Consider the following 18,089-nt stretch of genomic DNA (forward strand, 5'->3'; position numbering starts at 1 on the left):
GCCAATTCTTCCTATGCCAATGTTTTGCTAGGGGATTTGCCTAGTTTTTGGCAGAACTTGATGTTGGCCTGTTGTTCAAACTGCCACATTTTCGATTTCTGCCACTTGCATTTGACTCAGTGGCATGCAGTACTATTTTTGGTAATGGAAGCAGTGGTATCTAATAAACAAACTGACAGCAATCAACTCACCAAAATTTACGTCACTTATTGAGTCAATAAGGTCGTTTTGTATTCTGTTCGATAAACCTGTAAATACTGTACTGTTCTTAAGGTGAACATTGAGTTTACGATCATATTTCCTCAACAAGTGAACTAATTCCACATAATTACCTCGGTTGATAGAATCCATGCTTTTGCCATGACCACAGAGGGCAAGTTGCCACTTTCCTAAATGGCAGATGATATCAATCAAGTGTTTCATTATTTTTCTATTTTCTTTCACATTTTCATTCTGCTGTAGGCGCTTTTGATTGTTAAGTTGACAGTCAGTTTGAGATTTCCCGAACATAAGTTGCATTGTTGAAATAATATTAGTCTGATAGTTCTCATGTCATTTCAGTGCTTTATGAAGGTTGTTGATATCACCAAACCCAGTCTTGTTCCATACATTTTTTCATTGAGAAACAATAAGCATGGCCCACAAAACAATTTTGCTATATTACGGCACCCAGATAGCCACTCTGTTTTAGAATACTGTTCCAAATTAAATTTCCTCACACATAATTTGGTTTGTGGTTTAAGTTCTGGCAACTCGCATGTTGGTCGTCCTCTTTCTATAATTGTTTTTTTTTCAGAAAAGTCCCTGCTATTAAACCCCCATTTTAAAAGTTTTTCGATTGCACAGTCACAGTCATGTTGTCTGCGAGCTTTCATTTTAGCTGTTCCCTGTGCGTGTAGTCTAATCACTCCCCTGCCACTTGTACCACAATATCACACTTGCTTCCCTTAAACGCGGATAACTTCTTTCTGATGTGTCAAAATATGATCACAAATACAATCTTACGCCATATAAATATGCACTTAGAATATTTTAATAACACTTAATGTTACCTATAACACCCAACAAGACTGAAATCAGACATAAGCAGTTAATTTTCACATAACCATATAAAGAACACATTCCTTCGGTGACCTAGCCAGAAAACCAAAATTTGCTTCCCTTGGTCACTTTGGATAAGACGAATTCGTGCAAAGATTAATGAAGGGAAACTTGGTCCGTCCCACCAAGCAGGGTTAGGGAGGAGGAGGAGGCATATGGCCTTGAGCAGGAACATGCTGAATGACAATATTCACATCCTTATTTTTAAAATTGAATTGTTTATATATGACTTCTTTTCTTTTCGTTTCTTAACTACGGAAGCAATACTTCCCTTGCTTCCCTGCACGGCACGTCACTGATTTAACTGCAGTTCACAATAGAGGTCATAGTTCTACAATATTATATTTAAGCATCCTATTGCACTCTATACGATGTATGACATAAACACCGTCCCAAGTGCAACAATATATTGTAGGTCTTTCCTCTTGCTTTCTTCTACACTACATGTTTCGGCTGCAAACGGCCATCATCAGGTGTATACACTCACGTAGCTGTTACACTGCACCCAGTTTAAAATTAAAAACATACAGGAAGACCTGAAACACCTGATGATGGCCGTTTGCGGCCGAAACATGTAGTGTAGAAGAAAGCAAGATGAAAGACCTACAATATATTGTTGCACTTAGGACAGAGTTTATATCATATATTGTCGTAGTTCTACTTACACTGTTTGCACACAACTGCCTCTTGCTGTGACGAGATATGAACCAACAGGGCATCATATCGTGCCTCAACCTATCCGCTGTAGTGCACTGCAATGACGCTTTATGGCCGTTCCACGAACTTATTGACTGTGGTGGTATATCCTCATCCAGTGGTCTTTGATACTTGTCTCAATGTTTGTTTTGGTGATGGTAAAAAAAATGAAATACAAATATGGGGTTGTCTATTGTGATATATTATCTCTAAATTTCATGAAAATTTATAATTTTATTGAAAGAATACAGACCTAATGTCATCACAAACCTCGTGTTGGTTCTATAGAAGTACTCTTATGATTCATTTGAACACAATTGGAACAGAATATCACGACTTATTGAACATGTAGGAAACACATACATTGTTTGCCTTATATTGTATCTGTAAATATATGTTTGTGTGTGTTACATTGCAGCAATTGTGAAGTATGTAAAAGAGACAATAGGGACAGATGTGAGTGGCCAGTGTAGTAACTTCCAAGCAGTTCCTGGATGTGGTCTGAAATGCTCAGTGTCCAACATTGACAACATGCTGGCTTATGCAGCACGTTCGGAGACACTCATCAATTATGTGAATGAGTCTAGGTGAGTATACTTCACTTTCAGAGAGTGTCATTCTGTCAGCAAGAAGAAATTAAATTCAGTTTGTAATATTACAAAATGTAAAAAGAGAAAGAAAGAGTTCTGATTTTTCAAAACATGAACTGTGTTTGCATTTTACTTCTGGAAAACATTGGGTAACTTAGCACTGATGCCTGTATTTCCTTTCACATATGATGTGTTCAGACTTTAGTGGAGTCTAATACCATTAGGGATTGGGGGATTTTGCCACTCCAGTCCCAATATATATTTTCTTTATTGATATTTGTTGTAAATAATAAGGGTCTATTCCATACATCAACACAGATTCATGGTCTCAATACAAGGCGCGGTTTAGATTTATATTGCCCTCAGACAAATTTAACAGTTCATCAGAAGGGTCCTTATTGCTATGGAATTAAACTTTTTAATTGTCTCCCATTAAAAATAAAGGAAGTAGCACATGATAATAAGGTATTTAGAGTGGCCTTAAATGCATTTTTACATTCAAAATCCTTTTATACTTTGGATGAATATTTTGGTTGTGTAAATGAGTAGTAATTTACTATGTTCATTCAATATTGCATGCATTGTTTGGATGTGCAGTTGTACATTCAAGGATATTGCACTGATACTTGCATTGTATATAGCAAGCTTATACCTTGACTGGTTTTATTTGGTATTGAACATGTAAGATATAATCTCCAACTTGACTGGTATGCCAAGTAATAAACATACCTCATTATAATTGATGGATGTGTGATCTTTTATGGTTTGAGATATATAAGCCACTAAGTTGAATGAATTTATTATGTAATGTGTTTTTATTACAATTTTAACTTATTTTATTTACAATTAAACATGGTATAGTGTTATGTATATTTTAGGGTGATGTATATTTTATGTTGACTAGTTCCATTGTTGGAGCATTTGTTGAAGATATTTGACTTGTTCTGTGTCCAGTGGTGTTGGCCTGTAATTGGATTTGCTTGAATGCAATAAATACTATACTATACTATACTATTACCCTTTGAAGCCCTTCTTAACCTACCCTTGCAAGGTAGGTAACCTACCTTTATCTTGAACTTAAATTGAACTTACATACATGGATTTGAGCTGTGTTGCATTAATAACAGATTGTTTAACATTTAACCTAATTCAGTCTACATGTCTGTCTTACAGGAACATCAGCATAAGGAACTTCACTGTAAATGGAGTCGGCATTGATATAGTGCAGAGCATGCTGGGTTCCCAAGAGAAGCAACTGATTGAACTGCAACAGTTACTGAACATTGACAGCAAACATGCTACCCAGGCAGACCAGTATGAAGTTCTTATTGGGAATCGAGAGTGGATGCAACGCAATGCAGTGGATGTGCCACATGAAGTTGATACAAGGATGACTGATGAGGAGGAGCTGGGTCGTACAGCTGTAATCTGCGCCATAAATGGTAATACCATGGATTTCATTGTGTTATCATAAGTTGTCTCAGGTAAATTCCAGGGAAGTAAAATATTTTGACCTAAGAAAGCTGAATTGAATGAGAAATGAAGGCTGTTACTTAGCAAAGTACTTTACAATTTGTACAGTTCTCAAGATTTTTTAGGGAAGTTTTATCAAGGTTAGGATCAGTTGTACGTGTAATTTTCACGAGAAAATTTTTTTTCACAAACCTCTCGAAAATGATCTACTTGAAGCACCAAGATGAAGATTGAAGAATGATATTGAAATAGGATTTTAAGTATAAAGTTTAGATAATAGTAAGTTTAAGTAGGGTACACTATTCACCTTTCCTGTTTTGGTGTTGATTGGCCATATTGTATGTTATTTTATGATGCTGTCAGCAGTTACGTTATATAGCATCACATTCTAGAGTGACAGATGAATGATGAATTAAGTATTTGAAACGAATCCATCATGGCCTGATTAAGGTACTGTTCCAATATTGTCTCAAAGATGGTGAGGAAAGCCACAGAAAACTTCAGTTAGAATGGCTGGTCTCCCAGATACAAGTTGGAGCATTCCCCCACCTATCATGGCTACAGTCTTCTGAATCAACTGCTTTCTCTGATGGCACTTGAATACATGGATGATTTCCAAATCAATAGGTTGTGGCTGGCTGATGCAGTTAGCTGGGAGAAATGCAACTTAGATATTTATGAGAAATGTTGTGTTCTTCAGGTGAGCAGCACATTGATCAATGAAGAGCAAGAATTTGTGATTTTTAGCATCAAGTTTTGTATCTAGTTGAGTGCTTCAATTACTTGCAATAGTCTGTAATTTTTCCAATCTGTGTTGTGGCTCCTCTTAAATCTGTCTATCATGCATTGGAAGCCAAAAAAGTTGGCTATTCCCAGATGAGGTGGGTGGCCTTTGTGGAAGCATTACCCTAATGTGCTTGCTTGCTTGGACCATGCAGCAAGTGAAATGGCAAACAATTCAGTGATTTCAGTTTCATGGAAGAAGGTCCACATTGGATGTAACTTCTTTCTCATTCTTCATGGTTCTTCAGAGTAGTGTTCAATGTTGACACTGAAAGTCTCAACCATGATGCCAGCTCAACACATGTGCCAAAGATGATGCCATAGCTGAGGCAGTTAGTCATCAGTTTCCCACTGCGGCAACCCGTGTTTGATCCCAGGTCAGGTCATGCCTTGTTGTTCATCAGTCGGTGTACCAGTGCATACTGACTGAAAAAAACACTGAGTTGTCATCAAATCTGAAGTGACAGGATGATGGTAAAACTTGATAAGTAATAAATGTGAGAAGAAGGGTTTGTAGTCTGTTCTAGTGTATTTTTCTATCATTTGTGTATACAAATTGAATGTCTTGAACACTTCTGTCAAGAGCTGATTATCAGGACGGGAGTCAAACTGAGGACCTCCCATATGCAAAAGGTGTGCTAACCACTGAAGTTAAACCTCCAGTAGCAATCTTTGTAGTTGTACACATTGTCTTTTGTCATTGAAATTCTACAGAATTAGAACCAGGTTGTCAAACTGTTTGTAGGTGTGTTGGTTGCCATGGTGAGTGTTGCAGACCTGGTGAAGCCAGAAGCACATCTGGCTGTGTACTCACTGAAGAGAATGGGACTTGAAGTAATCTTGCTGACAGGAGATAATAGAAAGACCGCAACTTCTATAGCTCGACAGGTAACTTGCTAATCTGTTCCATACACAGTGCTCAGCCAGTGTTAAACTTTGTCTGAAACATCTTCAAGCATATGTTGTACCTTGAGTGGGCAGTCTTATAGAAGAACAGTCCTGTATGTTCAACAAGGTTTCTGGTATTGCAGTTTTGGCTTGCATCTTATGTCAAAAACAGAATTTAGTAACTTTCTAGTTATGATGTAACAGTCTACATCACTGCTTGATGATGAGGCCCCCTCAGAAATGTTTCAAACTTATAGTGGCTTAATTTATCAGCCAAAGAATATATCATTGGGTAATTGAAGATTATAAGATACCAAATGTATGTATAACATGTACAGTGCAGACAGTGCAGATAGAGTGAAGAGACTAGCATGTTGGGAGTGTAAATGGTGTAAACCCGCAATAATGTAATAAGTGTAGTTACAACTAGTGAAGATCTAATAAATCCAATTACCAATCCAAACCCCATCTCCAGTCCTCCAAACATGTTACAGTATCTGTCCAGCATATATTCAGCTTTGATAAACATTACATTCTAATACTTTAATACAAATTTTAAAACAAATTCTTTGATTATGCTTAATATTTTGATAAGGTCATTATTGCAATTCTTACATTCTAACTTAGGCATAACTTTATAATATGGACTTTTGCATTAAATATGGATCCATATTAAGGAGTTCAGTAATTTTAGCTCTACGATCATAATACTGCCTGATAATGGTCCCATGAGGACTTAAAGTTGTAGCAGTAGAAAATAAAATTCGTTCTGAGTATTGACTGATGGTAAAATTACATTTGTTATGTTGACGGAAACCTTACCTTGACTGAAAATATGTCTTCCTTTGTCAGGTTGGCATCAGCAGGGTATTTGCTGAAGTGTTACCCTCGCATAAAGTTGCCAAGATTCAGCGACTCCAGGAGCAGGGTTACAGGGTTGCCATGGTTGGTGATGGAGTTAATGATTCACCAGCTCTTGCCCAGTCAGATGTTGGAATAGCCATCTCATCAGGCACTGATGTTGCAGTTGAAGCAGCTGACGTCGTTCTCATGAGGGTATATACATTTTGATAGTTTTATGTATGGTTTCATTTTTGTCTGAGGAAGAAGACACTTAGGAAAGTATGACATTTTATGATGCCTTAACTAAGTGCATAACTTTCCCCAGGAGCAGATGTCTTTCTTGGGGGTTAATATGATTTATAATGCACCAGATAGTAGTTCTACCCAGTGTATTTTACTTCTCTACAAAGGAACCTTCCAAATGGCTCATGATGCATATGAGTGTCAATGGCATTGACACGCAGTGGTTCAAATTCTGTTCCAGGCAATATGCATGTGCGTCAGTTTATGAGGAGCTGGAATACCTGATTATTGTACACAAATACAGAATTAGTTTTCTTTTTTAACAAAGAATAGTTTCAAGTCAAAGGAAGGAACTTGTTCATTATTGGAGTTGCACTTTTAGCTGGCTCTACTCCCTTAAGGAAATGAAGTAGGCTTATAAAGGTGGCATGTGGTAGCGTAATTAGCTGAGGCACTATTCTGCAAGCCAGAAGGTTGCAGGTTAAATTCCCATTGAGGTCATTGAATTTTTCAATTTACCCAATCCTTCCAACCACACTGCGGCCCTAGAGTCGACTCAGCCTCTAACATAAATGAATACCGGGATTCTTCCTGGGAATAATGGGCGGCTGGTGCATAAGGCTGACAACCTCACCGCCATCTGTTAGCCAATTGTCCAGAAATTTCTGGAGCCTGAAAGTCTTCCAACCCTATAAGGCTCCATGGCCAGTTACATGGATAGCTTTATACCTTTTTATGTTTTAGTAGGCTTATAAGATCATGTGGACAAATTTACACAAAACTATGGGGTGTATCCAGAAAATAAGTTCTGTTTGCACATATTGCCACTGCAGTTCTATGGTCACAATGGTGTGCATGCATGCAGAGTTTGTTGGTCCTTTGTGAAGGCACAGACACCATTTGCAGACAGTCAAGCAACATTTACACTTTGTCCTGTGTGTTTACAATGTTCAAGAAAATCAAGAAACTAGTTGCATGTGAAATGTGGTCTGTAATCAGTTTCTTGAATGCAAGAAACATGAAACTAGCAGACATTCGTCATCATCTTTGCAATGTGTATGGAGAACATGCCATGAGTGATTCAGTGGTAAAGAAATGGGTGAAACACTTTAATGAAGGATGCAGAAATGTGCATGATTATTCGCAGAAGGCCAACTGTTTGTGGTTAATGAAGATTTGGTGTGTGCAGTGGTAGAAAGGATTCAAGAGAATTCACCATTTTGTCCCTTTCTTCGCATTTTCCACAAATTTCAGTCACTTCACGAAATTGTATCTGATAAACTTTGTTTTTGGAAATTGTGTTCACATTGGGTGCCAAAGATTCATATGGAAGAACACAAAATGAAATGGCAGGCCAGTGTGTTTACCTTTCTGGCACAATACAATGAGCAGGCAATGACTTCCTGAGCCACTTAGTCACAGGGGATGAGACATGGGTGTTGCCCGTAACCCCTGAATCGAAGCAGCAGGCCATGGATTGGAGGCACACATCATCGCCAATAAAGAAGAAATTCAAACAGACCATTTCAACTCGCAAGATCATGTGCACAGAGTTTTAGGACAGAAAATTCGCTCTGCTTGTGGAATTCTTGCCTCAAGGCTCAACAATCAACGCAGGTGTCTCATTGCGACACATTTAAGAAATTGCATTGTGCGATTCAAAATAAGCAGCATGGCACACTTAGTCGGGATGTTGTGATTTTTCATGACAATGCCCGTGTCCATGCTGCCACCATAATGCAAGACCTCATTGCAACAATAGGCTAAGAACAATTCAGTTTTCCTCCATACAGGCCAGACTTAGTGCCAAGTGATTGTTGTGTGTTCCTGCATCTGAAAACTCTGCATTGTAGGCAGCATCATTGTGTGATGCAGGAATACGACACTGGTGCCCCACTACAGGTGCCTCAACAAGGGTGGAAACTATGTCAAAGTAGTGTATGTTATGTACATCAAATGACAATATAAATGGTTTGGTAATAAGTTCTTTTTCTTTTGTCCCCCCCCCCCCAATAGCCCTTCAGAACTTACTTTCTGGATAACCCCAACATCGTATTGTTTTAATTTCCCGTAGTCATGAATAATTACTATAGTAAACATGCAGACCTGCAGGCAGGGATAAATGTCAGTCACGGTTAATTTACAGTCTCAAATGATGTATAGTAAATTAAGGAAAACTGTAACTATGCACTGTTTATTAAGATTTGGGGGCTGGGGAGAGGGAATATGGAACCTAAATTAAGAAAGTTGATTTATGGGAACTTCTGTGTAAAAATTAAAAAAGTGGGAACACTTTATAGGAAAAGAAAATACATAAAGAATCTTTGATAGCAAATGCGATGTTTGTGATAAAGTCTGTTTTTCTTTTTTCATATTGTTGCAGTATAGGCAATAATTTCTTATGCCAGATACACAGGTACACTTAAATGCAGTGAGATACCCATGCAATGAATATCTCTTAGCAGATTCACATATGTTGAATTTCCCATATTCCAATCCACTACTTCCTATGGAGTTGTTATAAAAGTACTGTAGATACATATATTCTCATTAAAATCGTATATTTTGTTACTGATAGCAGTTGTATCTGTTATGCAATATTGTATTTGTTATGCAGAATGATTTGTTGGATGTGATTGGCTGCTTGGATCTCTCACGGAAGACAGTCTGGAGGATTCGTCTTAATTTCCTGTTTGCCAGCATGTACAATTTGATTGGCATTCCTATTGCAGCTGGTGTATTTAGTCCTTTTGGATTCGTTCTGCAGGTAAGATTTTGAATTCTGTTGCAGTAAAATTAAAGTGAATTTAAGGTTCTCACAGCAGTGTCTGTGCAGAGCTCTGTGTTCTGGGTAACACTGTATAGTCTTGTGAAAATCAACCAGTGTTTTGGAGGAACGTATCACCTCCATGAAGCAGATGAGGCATGAAACAGGCAGCAGCTCACTTCATGCTGGTTTCTTGCTTATTATACTCTTTGACCCTGAAGGTGGAAGCAGAATGTTCCTCCAAAACAGATTCCTTTGTCATTTCAGAAGTTTTTTCAAACTTCATCCTTGTGGGTGATATAAAATCTTTTTTGTAGTTCCATCTGAACACATCTTGGCAGTGTGCTATTTGCAGTTTCTTTGTTCCGTAAATTGTGTTTATGGAATGTGTTGATCCCTCATAATTTTCCATTTATTTAGTCATCCTAAAGAGTACTTCCTGCAGTCCTCCTTATGAAACACAATTTTGCTGGTATCAGTCTTCTCTTGTCAGTTCTTATCGACCACAATTCACTTCCATAAAGTAATGAGTTTATATTTCCTAGCATTTGACAGTCTTTACAGTTTTCACATTCAGATTCTTTTCTTCTTCATGGGATATTTTATATCCCAGTAATTAAATATATTATTTTTTAGTATTCCATTTTTAATGTTGTATCCCACTTGTAACTGATCGTGTTCCCATAGAAGCCAAACTCTAGGTAAGTTCAAATTAGCGTTCCTCAGATTGGGAAAAATGTTTCTTCTGTAACAGTGTTATTACCATATCTAACTGTGTTAGTTGATAGAATTCCCAGGCTCCTTTGTAAAAATTTCATAATTCTTATAATTGAGACCTCTATTTAGAAACTGAAAATGGGTCAGCTCAATGGCTCACTAACTGAGAAATTATTAAAGTAAATGTGCAGATATCGTTTGGTGGCAAGAATACTTATAGAGTGAAGTGAGAAGTTGCTCATATTGTAATGAATGTGTGTGTCTTTTTTTTTTAATGCAGAGGAATTAATTTCTATTAACATAACTTGTTCTGAGTCTTGGTTTCGCATATTTGCAGCCCTGGATGGCATCAGCAGCCATGGCTCTTAGTTCTGTGTCAGTGGTTGCATCATCTCTTCTTCTAAAGCTGTGAGTAACAGAACCATTTGCATGCAGTAAATTCCTGATTGTGCACAGTAACTCAAAGTAATACATAGTCCACTATAGTCCACTGTTCCATTCATATCTACCCTTATGAGATTGCTGTGTAAAAGGTTATTAAGTGATACATTTATATAACAGTATCTCCATGACTAACAGAAATATGATTTGTAGAGATGCAGTCTTCAGGACTGCTAATTAAATCTAGTTTTTGTTTTATCATTAATATTATCTTACTTTAATAGACATTGTCCAACAGTAACACAGAAGAAGACCATAAATGTGACCTGAGGTGATTGTTATTGGAATGGCTTTTTAAATAGACAGGATGGCTTACCCTTGTGGTCATGGTTGCCATTTGTTTATAAAAAGAAGGGTTTCATGAAAAAGAAAGCTTGTAGATAACATGAAGATTTAACATAAAATTTAAAATTAGACTTAACTCTAATCATTAGGGTCCATCACACTAGTAAACTAAATTATAGAATAATTGTTTACATCTTCCAGTGTGATTCGATTTGTAGATACTTATTGCTTTACATGTTTCGGTTAGCGGACCATTTCCAGAAGGCATAAGATCAACATGTTCAAGAACTACTATTACAAAGTTTGTAATACATACATAGAAGTTTTTACATAAAAAGGTATTTACAATTATTTGAATTAAAATATTATTGATGTCTAATATTTAAAATCTTAAACTGATACGGTTTGTGTCCTTGTGCTTCTTCTGTTAAAATGGAATGTAGCAGTTTGCCCCAAAGCAGAGAAAAAAAGGAAACAACTAGACATAACAATTCAGCTCCATAACAAGCTAAAAAAGATGGGTGGGACATCACTGCAAGGACTTCTGAGGGCTCCAAATAAAAGATGGTCAGCTGACCGAAACATGCAAAGGCAATAAATATTCAAAAATTGAATGACACTAGATGGTGTTAACAATTATTCTAAAATATATAAAATTAGAGATTATAAAAAGTTAAGAGTCATAATTCTAATTGTGATTAGGCGATTACAAGAATGAGAATTTTCTATAGAGTGCAAATCTTTTTACTGCAGTAATTTATAATAATAACCACCCCTCCACAGTGCACTGACATTACTGCCACATTTACTGGAATGCATTATGACTCTGCACTAGGAAACATGTGCACACAGAACAAGTAATTTTATGAATTCATTTCATAATCTTACTATAAATACATGGAAGAAGATGAATATTATAAAACATACCATACATGAATTTTATGGAGTTATTTTATTTCTTGAATTCACATGTCTTCATCCTGCTTCACCCGTCTCTGTTCACCATTCTTATCAATTATCTCAGCTTAAGTGTCTTCACAATTCCCATCTCATCTCGGATTCACTTCGTGCTTTCATGCTCAGTGCCAACATTCCCATCTTCTTTGACGTTTTCATCAGATATACAACATTTTTTTAATCCTTTGACCATCACTTCTGGATATATAGGTTGCCATGGTCTTGATCCATGGGCATAGTTGTTTTACACTGGGCCTTTTTATTCTCCCTGTGGTGTCAGAATATAGTCCCCGACCAAGGGCCATTTAAAATACAATTGTTTCAAATTACTATTAAAAGAATTATTCATTAGGATGTGTAGTTGTGAAGTCATCCCTCGAAGTATGACCACAATGTCAGTATTCACTGCATGAATCATAGCTTGGGTGTCCATTGTCAAATTACCTTCAGATGCAACCAACACAAGCATTCCTTGTTTTCTCAACACTTCTCTTGGTCTCCTGTCCCAAACAACTTGTAACCAGTCCCTCATCGGTTCATTTAGTCATCTGTCCCTTAGTTAGAGACATGATTATTAGCCTCATAGGCAGCCAAGCCTTAGACATAGTCTTTTCAATTCTCTATCATGGCAGTAGCTTCGTGCTGTGAGCCAACTTGGTCAGCATTAGTCACTCACATCTTTCATTGTCTAATGTTTTTATGACAGCAGGCTTTGCACCCACATCATCAATGGCATAACTGGATGATGTGTCAAAATACACTGGCATTTCATCAACAGTGATGGTGTCTTCTTGCAAAAAAAGACCTTTGCTATAAAGAGAACCTGTTACTCCACATTATTTCCCTGAGTTCGACTATAAAATTTCATCTTCTCATTGAGTAATTATGTTGCATGATTGACAATCCATTGTCTCTGAATCTGTACAAATGACAATTTTTGCATTGAGTTGGAAAGTTCTGATTTCTGTTGTGTCCAGTTTTGGCCGTTTTCATTAGGAGATGCTGCATTTTTTTACACTCCATAATTATATTGTTTTTTATGTTTAATTACCATAATCTTAAAATAAAAACCATAATTGTGACACTTGATACTTTTATGTGTTATTCCAGTTCACACTAATACTCCTTTTCTTGACTTGACCTGCCATTTTTATGTTGAGTGACACACATTAGCACAGAATCTCTTGATTTTGTAAATCACCAAATTACAACATTTGTGTTTCATAACTTAACGGTATTTCATACAACCTCGTGGCAGCTTGCAGCTTCTGACCTTGAAATAGACTACTGTCTCTTGTGTCTGGAAGTCTCACCTAATACGATACAGCAAGATGTGATCTGTGCTGTGAACATGCTAAAGTTTTATATGGATTGAAAACAAAGGGATGACAACAGCTTATAGATTTGTAACCCTTAAAAAGGAGGCAATACTCATCTTCCGTTCAGTCAAATGCTATACTATTTTGACGTGACCCTAACTCACAAAGAAAGTTCTCAGAGTTTGAGAATGAAAAATTAACATTAAAATCAAGTTCAAGAATTTTTTCTTGATTCGGTCTTGAAAATTTGAGACATGCACATGCCTGCTTCTAATATGGTGATACAGTAAAGAAATTAAGTAATTCATGAGCTCTGTTGTTAAACTACAAAGTGGATAAGTTGTCCTCCGATATTCAGGAGTCTTCTATGTTTTTGTAAGAAAGTAGAGAGGTAAAATCTGGCTCCCCCCACAGAATGATAGTTTTTTAAAAGTTTAATCTGCTGAGATATTTTGTGATGCAATTTCTCCGTCCTAAATCCAAACATGCTTATCCTACAAGATCATGCTCAGTCCAACCATTCCAAAATACCAGGTAATAGGAATGGGCAAAATAATGCTGACATTATGGTTCAACATTATTATTTGCTGTGACTTGAAGAGTACTCTCTTGTGGGATGTGACACCATGTTGTATGGTAGATATGTATCAATGTCTCTGAGAAACCTACCTCTTCCATCTTCAAGGTAGAAGAGTCTTCTCCCCTGAAGATGAAGGCAGCAGGTTCCTCAAAAACATTTGTACCCATCCAACAAACTGCACAGCATCACATCCCAGAAGACATGATCAGAATACTCAACTACCATGAGAACCACAAATTTCAATTTGATTCTATACCTGATCAACCAATATCTTAAAATGGACATTGGTCTAGTTTCCATTTACAGAATGACTTAGTAGAAGTAACACAAATTTCAACAGGTTCTATAATCTCCCAGTTATTTCAGCTGAGGTGGAAACATGCTGTCATGATAGTGTCACTGTAGATCACTTCCTGACCATGAAGACAGCTGTTCATGCTTTTTGCCCACGTGTGTCACAAACTCTCATATCATCTGCTTACGTAGAAATTCATATTTGATTACTGTAAGAAAGTAACACAGATTTGACATATTTTATAAGAACTGCTAGAAGTAACTGCTTTTGGCCCTCATGTTCCACAACACATAAACAAGTCTTGCCACACTCTCTGAAGTTCATCCCCAGAAATTTAAGCAATTACACATTAATTGTTCTTCAGCAGTATGACAATTATTCTTGTTACTCTTCGAGTTCTCTCAAGGATAATACACAGTGACTTAGATCAGGGGATCTTGGAGGCCAGAGTCCTTTGCTGATTATTTTCCTCTGAAACATCTCACATACAGTGGACATGGACTTGTTGGCAGTATGTACTCTGGCAGTATCTTGCTGGAAATACTCATATTGTCTTTCTTTAGCTGTCAGTTCCTTGAAGAATGGATTCAATATATTGTTCTCATACCAGTCTGAATTCACAGTTTTCTGAAAATAATATCAGGGCAGTGATATGCAACATGCTTACAGCACACCACACCCTAACTCTTACATCGTTTTATGACGCTTGCTGAATGGGGTGAAGATTTTCTTCACTCCATATTCATTTACTTTATATATTGATGTGACCTCTAAGGTAAAACTGTGCCTCATGAGTTTTGAACAGCAGCTGTGGATCCATGGCTGCATTATGCACATTTTTCAGCAGCCAGTGACAAAAAGATATTCTTCTGCTCATGCATAACCATTATTTTATATGACTGACATGTAGTCTTATGGCTGTGAATACAGATGCCAGTGAAACACCAGTTTATTGTGCCAAGCATCTTGATGATTTGCAAGGATGGATCTCTAACCATGGTCTGCTACTTTTTGATGATCTGTATTAGACACAAGTTTGTGGGAAGTTTTTTTTTGTGAAATCTAGTTCCATTTACCCTTTACATCAATATGTTAGTGAATTCAGTGATGTATTCATTTCTGATCATGAAGTTCTCTTTTGTCAGGCAAATGGAAAATCTATTGTTGAACAACATTTAAATGGAAGAAAGCATATTACTGCCAATGTTACTTAAAAATATCGACCAGACAGGCCTTTTGCTTCAAGTTGTTCTTCAGCATTGTCCAAATTTCCCGCTTTTGCAACAAATGTGTGTAAGACATTTGTGTCCACAGACATACAACATCTTAAATAATCCCAGTGTTAGGAATTTCCTGCTGAAGAATACTCAGATAGATTCTCCAGATGAGTCAGCTTTAAGAAGCAACCATGTTTTTATTTTCAAGATGGCATCCCATTCCTCTCTAGCATACCTTCGGAGTTTTGAATCCACCATATTCTTGGACATAACCTATCACTCTCCACTGATCAGAAAATTTAAAGAAGATGACTGTGTCATAATTACTTAATAAAAGTTCCACTGGCAGTCAGTTTTAACTGAAATCCCAATCTGGAAATACAATACTTCAGGTGTGAGGGTGGAACAGTTTTCCACCAAGCTCCCCAAAACAATCATTACTGTCAAAAGCCCAGACTTCTCAACACCATCAGCTCCCAGAACTTCAGAACACTCTATTACATAGTACAAGATAATGAAAATGACGTTGTAGTGCCTCATATTCAGGCTTAATTACATCCAGAACATATATTCCAAACACATTAAATTAATAACATAAATATAAAGAAATGTATAATAATTTAATTAATTAAATTAATATTGTGGGTTTGGAAGTGCCTGGATAGAATGGTGACTGACCCATCAATAAACCATGCTTATTGCCAGATCTTGACAAGTGTAGCTCAAATCTAATACCACCTCAGTGATTTTGGTGACAAAATAATTGGTTTGTAAATTATTTTATGCTACTATGACATCTGCCAAGATGTAGGTTGGTTTGTCGTTTCTTTAATGGCATCGTATCAATCTTAAGGTTCCAATATTGTCCTTTACTTAATGACAGTATATCAATCACAATGCTACTGCATTTAACATCAAATCAAATTAGTGTAATTTTACAAGCAGGCAAGGAAGCTGTCAAGGATTTGAGAGGAAATGGATGTGGCCTCCTCAGGGTGGTATTATAATATTCGCCAAGAGTAAAGTCACAGAAAGACCTCAGTCAGGATATCAAGTCTTGAGCAGTTACTTTGCTTGGAAACCCTGGAATACAAATAAAATAATTACTTCTTGGGTGGTCAATGTCAAGGTTATGCAGTGTCAGATGACGTGAGGAATATGATGAGTAAATTGGAAAGGAATGTGAAAGAATGATTGTATCTTATTTTGAAGTATTCTAATAACATTCACCTGGAAGGACTGAGGAATCGTAAAAACTTCAGTAGGAGAGCCTGTTAGCAGGCCAAAATTCAAGCCTGATATTACTGAATACAAAGTGTATTTTTTCCACAGAACTGATTAGCTTCATTGCAAAAGAAATTAATTGTTATGTTTTAAGTTCAGATACTTATTTATGGGTTGTTAATCAGTTTAGATTTTTAACCAACCATACTCTTAATAAATGTACTCACTAAATTCTATGCTTGGTAAGAATTTATCCTTTATGAAAAGTCCTAAATTATTTCTACATAAATAAGAAACATATAATATGAAGTGTGCCATTGAATGATGTCAGATGAGGATGCTTTCCAGTTATCTAATGCAGAGAGGCTTAGGAACAAAGTCTGAAGACATCATGACAGATACTGAAGTTAACAATTTTAAATTGTGAATATTACCAATGGGGGGGGGACAGAATAGCATAGTTGGTTGAGGCACTATGCTACAAGCCAGAAGGTTGTGGGTTCGAGTCCCAATGAGGTCGATTTTTCAATTTACCTAATCCTTCCAGCCGCACTATGCTTGGGGTTGACTCAGCTTCTAACATAAATGAGTAGCAGGAATCCTCCTGAGGAGTAAAGGGCGGCTGGCACGTAAGGCTGACAACCTTACTGTCATCTGTGAGCCGATTGTCTAGAGAAAATGTGGGAGCCTCGACATCTCACAACCCTATGAGCCTCCATGGCCTGTTACAGGCATAGCTTTACCTTTTTACCTTTATATATTACCAATTGAAAGTAGACACACTATTAAAAGTGTCAGTTTTGGCAAATGTGTATAATATCTGCCATTTCTTATTTTCTCATTAATAGTTACATAAGTTCACCCATCGTGAGTGAAAAAAGAAATATTTAGCTGCTAAATACTTATTAGAATAATTAGCCTGGTTCATTGATAAAATAATCAGGTGCCTAATTTAGGTAATGTATTGTACAAATTAAAAAATAAAATCCAGTGCTCTGATAACTGACATCCAAGCAAACTTAAGCACTGCTTATTGTGTTAGTGTGACCTTGAGTCCTTGTTTGTGCACTAAAGATTTAGTCATAACCTTCACAGGTCTCTTATAGGAGTGAGTAGTTATTCTTAGCTGCCAAGGTCACCTTTCGAGTATCTGAAGAACAGAATTAGAACCAATAAAAGAGATCACTTAATCCTGTTTGATTATCTGAAAGTCTAAGAATGTGACCATCAACATAGCAGATAAATGAAGGATTGTATTCAAGTGAAAAGCATATATTAAACTGTACCTGACTTAATTATTATATGCATAAGCTTATGCTACATTGCATCCTATGAGAAATAAACCAAGTTGCTTGTAAAATTGGTTTTCTCAGTCTCAATCATGCTGTGCTGTTACTAGCATAATACTAAGTCAATGGTGGAAACCGTTCAAGACCATATAAAAGCTTATTAATGTCATCCAGTGTGACTGATAAACGTTTTTTTTTATCTTTCATCCTTTACATGTTTCAGTCATAGCAACCATCTTCAGAAGGACATTATCAGCACATACGGAAACTACTATTGCAATGTCATTGGTCATTATCAGTACTTACAGAAAGTACTATTACAATGTCATAGGTATAAAATATCATCATATAACAATTTCTACGATGTGCATGAAGTTGTTA

General features: G+C 36.7%; 1 protein-coding gene across 7 annotated transcripts in view; it reads left to right on the forward strand.

Moving 5' to 3' along the window:
- The window catches only part of LOC111875528 (copper-transporting ATPase 1), a 151,423-nt gene that overhangs the window by 110,064 nt on the left and 23,270 nt on the right, over positions 1–18,089 (forward strand). For all 7 annotated transcript variants that reach the window (XM_033755848.1, XM_023871853.2, XM_023871856.2 and 4 more), the window contains 6 exons: positions 2,216–2,384; positions 3,561–3,829; positions 5,389–5,531; positions 6,384–6,587; positions 9,235–9,384; positions 10,439–10,509. In XM_033755848.1, coding sequence (XP_033611739.1) covers positions 2,216–2,384; positions 3,561–3,829; positions 5,389–5,531; positions 6,384–6,587; positions 9,235–9,384; positions 10,439–10,509 — 1,006 coding nt within the window. The remainder of the gene's footprint in view (positions 1–2,215; positions 2,385–3,560; positions 3,830–5,388; positions 5,532–6,383; positions 6,588–9,234; positions 9,385–10,438; positions 10,510–18,089) is intronic.

The sequence above is a fragment of the Cryptotermes secundus genome, unplaced genomic scaffold, assembly GCF_002891405.2.
Source record: "Cryptotermes secundus unplaced genomic scaffold, Csec_1.0 scaffold468, whole genome shotgun sequence".
In the NCBI taxonomy this organism is placed as follows: Eukaryota; Metazoa; Arthropoda; class Insecta; order Blattodea; family Kalotermitidae; genus Cryptotermes; species Cryptotermes secundus.